Source organism: Scardinius erythrophthalmus, assembly GCF_964197995.2.
Source record: "Scardinius erythrophthalmus genome assembly, chromosome: 1".
Classification (NCBI taxonomy): domain Eukaryota; kingdom Metazoa; phylum Chordata; class Actinopteri; order Cypriniformes; family Leuciscidae; genus Scardinius; species Scardinius erythrophthalmus.
Window position 1 is genome coordinate 51,410,288 of NC_138221.1, and position 12,480 is coordinate 51,422,767.

Consider the following 12,480-nt stretch of genomic DNA (forward strand, 5'->3'; position numbering starts at 1 on the left):
TGTAATTTTGTTGTGTTTTTTGGGTCATTTTTATTGTTTTTGTTTTTTAATGTCTATATTATTATTATTTAGATTTAGTTATTATAGTACATCAAATTACACTAAACGAAAATGGTCATCTTTTTTTCTACAGCTAGCCTAGCCTAGCCAGCTAGCTAACCCTGTTTTTTTGTGACTCAGCCACATGCCCTGTCTCTTTTTCTTTATTCTCTTTGTCTTAGTCAATTTTGATGCAGTTTATATTTTCATCAACATTTGCTTGCTCTCTTCTAGCATCCCCTTCCATTCAGTGCACTTTTTCAAGAAAATGAACTATGGGATTAAAAATTACCAAATTTAAAAGCTTTTTAAAAGGTAAAAACAAAACAAAAATACTGGTTCTTTAGCTAATAAAATATCATTGTCATTTTCATCTTGCATAGTCAGCTTATTCTGGCCAAGCTAACACCTATTACAATTTGTCCAGTTTGGTCAAAACTGCTGGACATTTGATAGAAGCCAGCCAATCAGATTGAAACTGCTGATTTTCGGATATAGTGCTTGCAATACACTTTAGATGGTCAGTGAACATGGGCGGTCGGTTTAAGGCTTGAGAAACTTGCGCTGGCCAGACAGTCTGACAGTAAAACTCGCTCATTAGCAGCTGTTGTATGACAAATTGCAGGCCGACGTTGTACCTACTGGTGCGTCAGTTGCTGTATTTTTTTTGATCTAGCTAATAAGCATCAGCTACAAATGTTTGCCGCTGGTTCTACGGAATCATTAAAACGTTCAGACAACCCACACTGCTTGTTCAGAAATGTGTGTTATGTTTTTTTGGTAACTTGTTAAAGCACCCAAGAGACGAGTGGATATGCTGCAGAATCAGCAGTTCCTGACTGTACATATCTCTTCATTTTACTCTTAGTTAGAGTGGTCTACATTGCTGTCAATTAGGAGTGACAAATAACTTGATTAGCTGGTGTAAATGTGCTGTGTTGGTAGTTCAGGAGGAGTCACCAACAAACAGTCAGCAGTTAGTGCTAGAATACCACTATTTCATTCTCCCTCCCTCTCCGTCTCTCTCTAGCAGCTCTCAATGCAAAGCTTTCACTAGACTCTAGGGAATGAACGGATGGATGAGTGGATATCAGAGGAGGGGGATGAAGGTGAAAGGGTATTTAATTTTTTAAAGGAATTCAGTCTTCTTCGCTTCTGGCACTTGTGATCTGACGGCTCCACACTTTGCTCGACATGAAGAGCAGTCACGCCATCTGCGAGGGTCTGAGTGGCTGAACAGGAGGGTCAGCACAATTCCCGTCGGGCCATGCATCTGGTCGAAGGCTGGCAATATGGCATGAACCGCAGCAAATTTCAGCCACTCAGCTATCTTTCTGTTATCACTCTATGCTCTTCCTCTCTATCCACGATTTTCAAATTCATTCTCATCCATTCAAATCCCTCATTTCCCCTTCTTTGAGCACACTTTTAACACTGACATCTGGAACTTTTGTCTTAAAGGGATAGTTCACTCAAAAATGAAAATTCGATCATCATTTACTTACCCTCATTTCATTCTAAACCTGTGACTTTAGAGACTTTTACCTGTGAAGATATTTTGAATGAAGTGTTTGCTGATACAATGAGAGTCAATGAGGTTCACAGCAACATTGGACCCCACTTTCATTGTATTAGAAAATAAAAATCCAAACAAAAAATCCAACATATCTTATCTTAAGTCACATAGTACACAATAAATCATGACAGAATTTGCATTTCTGAATGAACCCTTTCCTTCTTCCATTTGGTACAATTAAATATTTTTCTGTATGTGGGAGTTTTTTCATTACAAAAAATGAGTCAAAATCACAGAAAATTCAATGTATATTATATATGTGCCTTTAAATATAGTGTGCATATTATTGTTAAACCATATTTACTGTGACATGAGATTTATTGAAATATTACGTTTACTATTTGCCTACACACATTTTCTCACACTCTCTCAGAGCTCTTAAGAGTTGCTCTTGAGCATAACATTTGGTCAGAACTGCCCTCGGTAGGCCGAGAGAATGTGATTTCAAAATACTGCATCCCCGTTGACGACACTTAAAATGTAGGACGCCCCTCAGGGGACAAAAGACTCTAGTATGTCCAGGTTTTGATAGAAAGCGTGCACAGAATATGGTAAACAATCTCCAGTTTGATAAACTTGTTTTTGGGTTAAGATGTATTTAACCAAAAAAACGAAACTAAATTTGGCTTCATTGAGAGCTTGCTAACTACTAACTAGTTTTTCTGCACTTCTTATACTTATATCAATAGTATAAGAATACACAGTTTACTTCATTTGGATGGAGTTCCAAATTTTCTATTGACTAGTCCTGGCACTTCTCACCTCAACAAACAAATATGCCAAATTGTGACCTAAAATTTGTAGTCTAATTATGCAGCGCACTTTTGTTTTCTCCAATGGGTGGGTGTGGCTACATTTGTCTCTGTAGACTGCTATGATGTCATAGACAAGACAGGAAAAAAGTTTTTTTGGGGTATTGCACAAATGGCTCAGCTCTGAATTGGTCCAGACACAAAACAGGACCTCAGAACTAAAAGCCTACTTGCAGCATTCCGGAACTGTTTCCATGGCTCTGCACAATTGACAACAGATTGAAGGGTTAGTGGGAAAATGAGGCATTTGTGTCTCAGGCTGAATGTAATAGTGATTGCAGTTAAATGGTTAGGGCAGGCAGAGGGGACCGGGACGCTCAGAGCTCCAGGGGGACCACTCGCCACTCAACTGGCTAAAATTGGAACCCGCATGTTATTTAGTGAGAAAAACTTTTCCTTAAGGATTTCATTTTGTCCCAAATGAAGTGAGGCAATGCATAATGTTTCTCTTTAAAGGATTAATTTAGTGCACACCAATAATGTTTTATTTTCTATAAGACTTTTTGCCAGAGTTACTACTACTCATTCACAAATTCTAATTTTTCTTATCAACTGTAAGCATAACTACATTTATGTTATCCACGACTAGTCGACATAGACCTTAAGTATCAAATAGTGCTAGAACTAATTGACAGTCTCTAGTGTAATATAATGCAACGTTCACGTTTGGGGAAGTTACTCTGACACTGTACATCGCAAGTTACTCATTCAAAGAAGTTATACTACAGTCAAACTAAAGTTTCGAAGAATTACAGTAAAAAATAAATGAAAAAAAGTAGCTAACTACATTGAGGCATGATTTGTGTGGCACAAAACCAATGAGAATAAAAATTAAATGCGGTTCTTTTGAACTTTCTATTCATCAAAGAATCCTGAAAAAAGCGAATTACGTTTTCCACAAAAATATTAAGCAGCACAACTTTTTCAACATTGAAGGATCATCGTAACGAGAGTGAGGCTAGCTGACTGACAAGACGATGGTGGAAGATTTGGTTTCAAAGTGAAATGTTAAAGCGCCTATTTGGCAATATTTTGGATTTAAATCCAATGCTAATAGGTAACCTGCAAACATAACAAGGTTATGTTTGCAACAATGTGTTGATTCAAATGAATCAGTGAATCATGTTTTTATCAATGTTTTATCATTAAAATTGTTTCTTTAAATCAGTGGTTCTCAAATTGTGGGGCGCCCCACTGGTGGGGAATAGAGACGTGACAGGTGGGGCGCGCCAAACGGGAGGAAATTTTCCTTTTTATGCCTTTATATCTTTATCCATACATCCCAACTGTCCCGGAAGTTCCAGGAGTCTCCCACATATTGATAGCGGTTGCTTGACGCCCGCAAATGAGATCCAATCTCCCGGAATCGTGCACTAGAGAGTGACTGCGTGCGCATGTGTGTGTGTGTTTGTGTGACTATAAAGGCATATTAATATTAGCGGAACAAACTTTCGCGCCCATAGATACAGTATATGTGTACTGTAGCTATATCTATGTTTCGCGCCGATGGGTAGCAGGCTAGTGTGGGCAATAAATAAATTGTGCAATGCAAAACAGGCTCATTGCAGCCAGTAATGCAGGGATAGATAGACCTGTCTTGCCAAATGGATTTATCTTCTTTTCTTTTTTAACAGATTGCAAAGTGGCACTTTTATTGCTTTTCTATTTTTGAACTTGATACAAATTTTGACACAGCTGCACTTTTATTTTCTCTATTTTTGAATTTCATGTAAATTATGACACGGCTGCACTTTTATTTTCTCTATTTTTGAATTTCATGCAAATTATGACACGGCTGCACTTTAATTTTCTCTATTTTTGAATTTCATGTAAATTATGACAGCTGCACTATTATTTTCTCTATTTTTGAATTTCATGCAAATTATGACACAGCTGCACTTTTATTTTCTCTATTTTTGAATTTCATGCAAATTATGACAGCTGCACTTTTATTTTCTCTATTTTTGAATTTCATGCAAATTATGACAGCTGCACTTTTATTTTCTCTATTTTTGAATTTCATGCAAATTATGACACAGCTGCACTTTTATTTTCTCTATTTTTGAATTTCATGCAAATTATGACATGGCTGCACTTTTATTTTCTCTATTTTTGAATTTCATGCAAATTATGACACGGCTGCACTTTTATTTTCTCTATTTTTGAATTTCATGCAAATTATGACACGGCTGCACTTTAATTTTCTCTATTTTTGAATTTCATGTAAATTATGACAGCTGCACTATTATTTTCTCTATTTTTGAATTTCATGTAAATTATGACACAGCTGCACTGTGTATTTTTGAACTTGCTGTTATTTGATGTAGATAGTTAGTTTGTATTTAGATATAACTTGTTACTATACTGATACTACTTGTTAATTCAATAAATTTGAACATTTTATTTCTTTAGCATGCTGAGGCAGGTGGGGCTTGGAAATTCCCCCTTGTCCAAAGTGGGGAATTACCGAAAAAGTTTGAGAACCACTGCTTTAAATGAACCAACTCATTACGATGAATCAGTCTTGTCAAAGCCCGATAGGACAAATAAGCTAATTAAAAATGTAGTTAAATTAGTATAGTCGCTAACTCCCAACATACTGCTTTAAGAATTTAATCATGAACTGCTAATGTTTTCTTTCTCTTTTTTTCCTCTAGTGGTGAGAGTGGATGGGGGGGGCTCAGCCTGACTCTCCCCAACCTCAGGCCTAACCTGTGAAGAAGAGGAAGTCACGTTATCAATATAACAATGCAGAGGGAAGGAGAGATTGGAGAAGGAAACAATGCTGGAGTGAAGCCATGACAGCCATCCGGCAAGGGTCGCCAATACTTAAGTGACCAGACCTTTGATCCTTTTGAACCTAACACAGACGATACGTTGTTGAGATGGTTCAACAGCACCACATCAGTGGATCCACATCAACGTTCAGACTCACCGGCCTAAAGTAGCTATTTCTAAACACAAGCCTATTACCCTTAAGAAAGTTCACCATAATGTATACTGAAACCCACCACAAACTTTGATGAATGTTTAACATATACTGGGTTTCTCAGATGTATTAATGTGACCTTGTGACACTAACTCTGGATGTCTTTGGCTTCACAAGAGAACGTAAAGAGATGGCCATCACAGGCTTCACGGATATCGCGCAATTTAGCAGCCGCACCATGGTTCCTCTACCTGGAGCCTTCTGTCTGATCTAATAAGGATTTTGTTTTTGCCTTATCTTTGAAGTATTCATAGATTTTGTCTACAACATCAAGGCCCTTTATTCAATCATAATTGTATTTGTACCCATTTTCATTCAGCCATTTCCAGGTGTGTTAAAACTTCGGGGGGTTATATGCAGCGCATACCAGTCGCCGTCTTGTTTCAAAGCAGCTGATCGCAGGTCAGCGTTTATGGGCAACAACTCACAACTGTGACATTTGTTGACCTTTACTAATGTAATGACTCAGATCTATACTTAGCTCGCCTTCCCTTTTCTCTCTTTCACACTCTCCGTGACAGCCTTTTCTCTAAAAAAACACACACATAGCGTGTCATATTCCCTGCCTTCCTCTAGTCATTGCAGTTTAGGTTTCATTGCCTAGATGCTCTCGCCTTTCCTCCTCGGAAATCTGAGTCACAATGCAAACAGAAACCAGAACTAAAAGAGCTACAGAACTATTTTCAGGCCATCATGTTCTCTTAGAAACAACCACCATGTTAATGTCCTACCATTATTTCAGCCATATCATTTTTTTTCCAGGTTTGATTGGAATGTCTGGATATTTAGTTCTGATTCAGATTCAACAGCCAAGGTTTCATTAATGATTCTTTAAGAACTTTTGAGGAAACCTCATCCACCCCCTCAATAATTTGTCTAAACTATTTACTAAAAAAGAATACTAAACCAAAAACATATTTTGCTAGTCTATTTTAAAGTTGTTTTAAGTTGTATACTCCAAATGTGTATCTTTAACTACATATTGTCATATGAATAACCAGTCAGTAACCTCACTGACTTAAGTCTTACAAACCTTAAATAAACAAGCCAGTATTAACGTTTTATTTTAAAAGGTTGTTCCTTGACAATTTATATACCTTCAAGAGAGAATTATCTGATGTGCGGCCAATACTAGGATTTCCCCATCATATCTTGAGGTTCATAAAATCTCTTTGTTTCTCTTTTTTTTATTTGCTCAGACTCCACAGTCATTGACGCTTACTGTAGCTCTTGATGAGTCATCCTGTCTAGGTTTTCCTCGTCTTTGTCGCCACATTTCTTGCTCTTTCTTTCCCACTCTCTTTCTTGGTTACATGATTCATTCCATAAATGCGGATGCAGATTCAGATGCCAGCAGTCATGTGCTGGAAGCAGTCACGACTAAGGGGGAATAAGAAGTACTTTAACATTATTATATCACCTTTAAAGTAAAAAGGAATGGTCTAACGAAACAAACAAGTTAACACTCAACAAAACAAAAACAGAAATACTAAAAATAGACCTTTGCTTCCCGTTTTCTACCCATCTAATGGGAAATTGCACTCGTAAATAGATGTTAGGGACCTAATACAGATATTCCATAGCGCGCACACACACAGTATCTAATGGACTGTCTTTCGTTGCATTTCTAATGCGCTCACCATCAGGCTCTGGAATAAACATGAGGCATTAGTGAGACATTCCTGTCAGGCAGGTCGTAATTACCCCTGAAGCTTTCTGTTTCTCTTCCCCACAGTCAGTTCATTCTCCTGGGGCTCTGTTCAGCTCAGCTTCCCTTCCCTGGAGCTCTGCCTCTCCATTCTGAGATTCACCATCCAACTTTTCTGCTCTCAGTTCCACTAATCAACGATAAATCTACAGGAAATCACTTTTTGATATGACAAGATTCCCCCAAAAATCTATCTAAAGCAGTTAGCAGTATTTTGCTAACTGATCTAAGCTGCATTAGCTGGTTGACCTGCCACTATTGCTCAAAAGCCAACTTGACCACCTTAAACTGGTATGATTAGCTGGTAGTTTTTTTTTTTTGGTGGCCTGCCAGCTACCAGTTTAAGCTGGACTTTCCAGCAGGGCCATTATTCCAGTACTCAGTGCTAGTCACTGACTGGTTTGAACTATTACACTCTAATTCAGTTCCTACTTGAAGTAATGCATTACCTTAAAGTTAGAAATAAGAGTCGGTGGAACATCTCTGCCTCCTGCTTTTTTGGCAGGCAGGTTGTCTGCTCCATCAGCTTTTATACGGCTTTAGTAGCGTGCATCTCCCCAGGCGCTGTGCTTTCCATTAAATCAGGCAGCGAAGCATATCATTGGCTTCTGGAGTTGCTTGCATACTAGTGTTTAATTCACATCAGGGGTTTAACGCTCACCGATGTTTATTCTGATATTAGCCTACTTGAGAGAATCTGATGAGCTCAAGATAAGATCTCTTGGTCTGTGTGTGGGAACGCGCTGAGAACAGAATGGGTTGTGTTTATCCCATGCTCTGCTTCTTAAGACAGAGCAGAGAAGTTAGCAGACATCAAATAGCGAGAGCTGTGATGACAATACAAAAGAGATCGGAGCGATTGATGCCCCTCGGGGGGATGATGGTGTGATGTATTATATTATGTTGAAAATATGGCTATATTTTCATAGATTGTTAAAGTGATTTGTTGTTCTAAAATGTTCTGAGAATTTACATATGAGGTAGAGCCATTTACCATGTGTTTCACATATAATCCAGACGACTTGATTGGCATCTACAGGCCGCCTATGCATCAATCAGTCAATCAGTAAGCATTTAAAACAATTGAAGAAAACAAGTGGATTGATTCTTGATTCAGTTCCCTGGAATGTGCCAAAAGTTGCCATTAATAAAACACCTCCACACAAAAATGGTTATAAATCTCCATTTGTCAGCCACAAGTGTATCAGAGGAAAACAAAACTCTTATTTGCCATATATTCACATATGTTAAAAAAAATGCCATCCTTAGCCATCCTTATTTCTACTTCAGTAATTCTTAATTTTTTTTATAAAACTTTTTTGTTTTAAATTTCAAATAGATGTATTCTTTGAGAGCAGTATTTTATAGAGACAGTTTACTTTCGTAGCACTAAAAACAGATTGAATTTGAACACTCAAAGAGTGTCCATCACCAGAAAGTGCCTGTGGACTCTGTCAGGTGTCTTTGAGTAATGTTCAACAAGCTTGATTTTGTGTATTATGTTTGTGTATCTATTTGGCTTGTGTGTCCTGAGTTGTATGTGATAGTTTTTTGTTTGTTGCCTTTTTTTCTTTAGTTATAAGAAAATGTTGATGAAGATTACAAAACAGTACATCATTATCCAGCTAAAATACGGTACATCCAGGTGAATTTAGGTGATGTATCATAAAACACTGAAAGTATCATGTAAATGTCACTGTTAATTTACATCAGACCACTATGCACTCAACTCAGCGCAACCTATTTTTTCAAAACTTTTAGCTGTTCACCCTTAAGCCTAAAGTATGGCAATATTTGATAATTTTGTGTTTCATAAATATGTTGATATGAAAAGGGATTGTACAATAACTATTAGATTAAATAGAGACTATGGTATATCACATTTAAGAGACTTAACTTAGGATGTTAGGAAGAACCTCCACATGATGCTTTAGAAAATCAATTCCCCTGTTCGGCCTATCCCTCTAATAGAGCTGAATGTTCTCTGTACGTAATCCATGCTGTACAATGCATTGTGTAAATTGTTTCCTGGAGTTATGACGGTACACTTATGTAAACAAGAAATGAAAGCATTAGAATTCTATTAAATAAAAACCAAATATGACTGCTACAACACGGTCTGTTTCCATCATTTAGCCATGTTTTTCCCAAAATACAGAAATCAAAAAATGCTTAACAAAGACGTTGGACGTTAGACACAATGGGCCCTATTTTAATGATCTAAGCACATGGTCTAAAGCGCACGGCACAAGTGCAATTAGGGTGTGTCCGAAATTCAGACTCTGAATCCAAAAATGGCCGGTGCGGCCGGCGTATGGTCTAAAAGGGTTGTCCCTATTCCCTTCATGAGTAATGGGTGTGTTTTGGGCATAACATGCAATAAATCAGAGTCTCATCTCCCATTCCCTTTAAAAGTTGTTCTCGATTCGCTATTTACATGGCGGAATTTGCAAGCGGAAAAACTAAACGCTTCTCTAGTGAAGAAATGGATCTGCTCGTGTGCGACATCTACGGGACAAAGTGTACGCACGTTGTGGACCCACCTATAGGCGGATATTACTAACGTGCTCTTTAAATAACAAAAAAAATATATTTCAGTTGCCTCAAAATAGCAACGCGCCTACAATGCACCTGAACAGACCTCGTTTTCAGACCAGCACGCCCACGGACACACAAATGGGCTCAAATACATTTTCTATTTAAACAACGTGTCGCAGGACGTGAAATGATAACGGTGTCGGGCTGAAACTAGCAAAAAAACACTTGCAGGTGTATGGTAGGGCCCAATATCTTGAACAATGATTTCTATAAAACTTCAGTCACTTACACTTTTATCTAAATGATAATGGCTCCAGTGGGTCACATTAGTGACTGTTCTGTCTACAGATGCCTTCTGTTGGAAAAAAAAAATCATAATTACATTTTTAGACACCCTGTTTTGATTTGTCATGTGAACACCCTGGGAAACACCAAACTCATGATCCATGATTGAGGTTATTCAGTGGGCCAACCTCTATATGGCCCCTAGAGGCTTCACAACTTATATTAGCTCCAAATCCAGACCTCTCTAATACACATTAACCAAAACAAAGCCCTTAAGATCTGCAATCCAGCAACAACATGGGCAGAGCATCAGATTCCTTCTGTAAAATTCACTTTGCTGGGAATTTAAGCAAACATGAAGAATTACACCATACTTTATTGGCCTTTTAGCAACATATCTAAAGTTCATTTCTGGATTGTTCTTTCAGTGTGAAGGCAACAAATGAACTGAAAGAAACAATTCCAGATGTGTGATTAACTAGTAAAACTGACTAGTCTAAAGAAACTTTTTGGCAAAAAAAGTTTGCCATGTCACTTCATCTCTATGGGAAGTGAGAACTGTTTTAAAATGTCATTTTTTTGTGTGAAAGTGGGCAGAAAAGCAGACCACAAAATATGTTTGGACCAAGTGATTGCCAAACCACAGCATAAAGCACATCCATATGCTTTATTAGATCCCGTCTTTGAGTCGCTGCAATTGTAACTCTGCTTGAAACCCAAAGAAAGCACTGTTTTATTTTGAGGAATTTCACAATAACTGTTATGTGTGTAAGTAGTTACCCACACTTTATGAAATAACAGTTTCATAAACTGTGGGTACATGGATGTTGACACACCAAAAGTTTGGATGTGCATTATTCACAGTAACATTAGTCATTATTATTTTTATTATTATTATTATTATTAATAAATCTTTTTTTTTTTTTTTTTCTGTGGAATCCACGTGTACCAGATGTGGGCCGGATCTGGGCCGACACTATGTTGCTGTCTGGGTAAACGTAATACTTTTTTAAATAAAATAAATGAATGTACTGGTCCAAATCATGAAGAAAATGTTAACATAACATAAATATTCGTTTTGTACGTTACTAAACATGCACAATTTATTCTTGTCTACAAAACAAATCTAAAGCATATAAGCCTTTAGATCAAAAAGTTTTTGAAAAATAAATTCAGTCAAGTGTGTCATAAACTTCTGACTGTTATTTCGACACACTCATACACCGACTACACACCCACGTAAGCACTGTGTGTGAAAACCGCTTGAGAGAACAATGCTTGCACAAGAACCAGCGCTTTACAAAACCTGTACATCAGAGCCTATACCCACTGATGCTTGTCAGCAGGCTTGTAGACAGCGATGAGCAGCAGGGTGTAAGAGATAAGCTCCACTGTCACCGCATTCACTTTCAATTAGATTAGCCAGACAAACCAACTACCACAGCAAAATGTAGTCACTAATCTAATTCATCCATAACCCTCATATACTTAATAAGGACCACGAGTCAGCTAAAACTTGAGATTAAAAGATTAAAAGTTGTCATAAAAAGGGACATTACTGGTGTGTAATTACATTCATTTTGACAAGCAAAGACTTACAAGTGAAGAATGACGTCACTGCATCTGCCCATAGAAAAGATTTATGTCAGAGTCAAGGACACAGACAAACTACTGCCATTATCACTGACAAGAGAAAGAGAGAAAAGACAGAGATGCGGACATGCAGAGGAGTGTTAAACGATTGGGTAGAGGAGAATGAAAATGTGATTTTACACAGATTTGTCAATGAATAGTTTTCATTTCTCGTTTGGTCCAGTCAGAGATCTGTGTAATAATTCTTAACTAACTTCCTCTAATAATTATGTGGCATATTGTAAAGAGGTAGGCTAAACTTACACTTTCAGATCCCAACTCTATGATGCCATAATAGCTCCATAAATTATTTGCAGTCCAATGAATATATGATTTCATAGACAAGACCATAGCTTTAAGAGGATTCTCCATTATTATGGGTAATACATTAATAATTTCATTTAATGATTGTATTACCCAATAATTGAGTAATACATGAATATAACTGCTAAAAAGTTTGGGGTTGGCAAGTTTTTTCTTTTTTTCTAAAGAATTAAAAAATGTATTCAGCAATTTGCATTAAATTGATCAAAACTGGAGTAGTGACATTTATGTTAAACAATATTTATATTTCAAATAAATGCTATTCTTTTAAACCTTCTATTCATCAAAGAATCATATTTTTTTAAACACTTTCTTCAAAAATATTAAGCAGCACAACTGTTTTCAACATTGATAATGAGAAGTAATATTTCTTGAGCATCAAATCATCATATTAGACTGATTTCCAAAGGATCATATGACACTGAAGACTGGAATAATGATGCTGCTTTGGCATCACAGGAATAAATGATCTATATATTTTAAATGATTTAACGTTAATAAAAATTGCATACTGTTTTTACTGTATTTTCGATCAAATATATGTACATCTTTGTGAACATAAAAAAAAATAATTACC

The 12,480-nt window shown here is 36.9% G+C and overlaps 1 protein-coding gene across 1 annotated transcript in view; it reads left to right on the plus strand.

Annotated features, from left to right (window-relative positions):
- ngfra (nerve growth factor receptor a (TNFR superfamily, member 16)) overlaps positions 1 to 9,233 on the plus strand; it is a 37,695-nt gene extending 28,462 nt beyond the window's left edge. Inside the window, exon 6 of the mRNA XM_081386209.1 lies at positions 5,085 to 9,233. Coding sequence (XP_081242335.1) covers positions 5,085 to 5,116 — 32 coding nt within the window. The 3' untranslated portion in view covers positions 5,117 to 9,233. The remainder of the gene's footprint in view (positions 1 to 5,084) is intronic.
- The last annotated feature ends 3,247 nt before the right edge of the window (positions 9,234 to 12,480 follow it).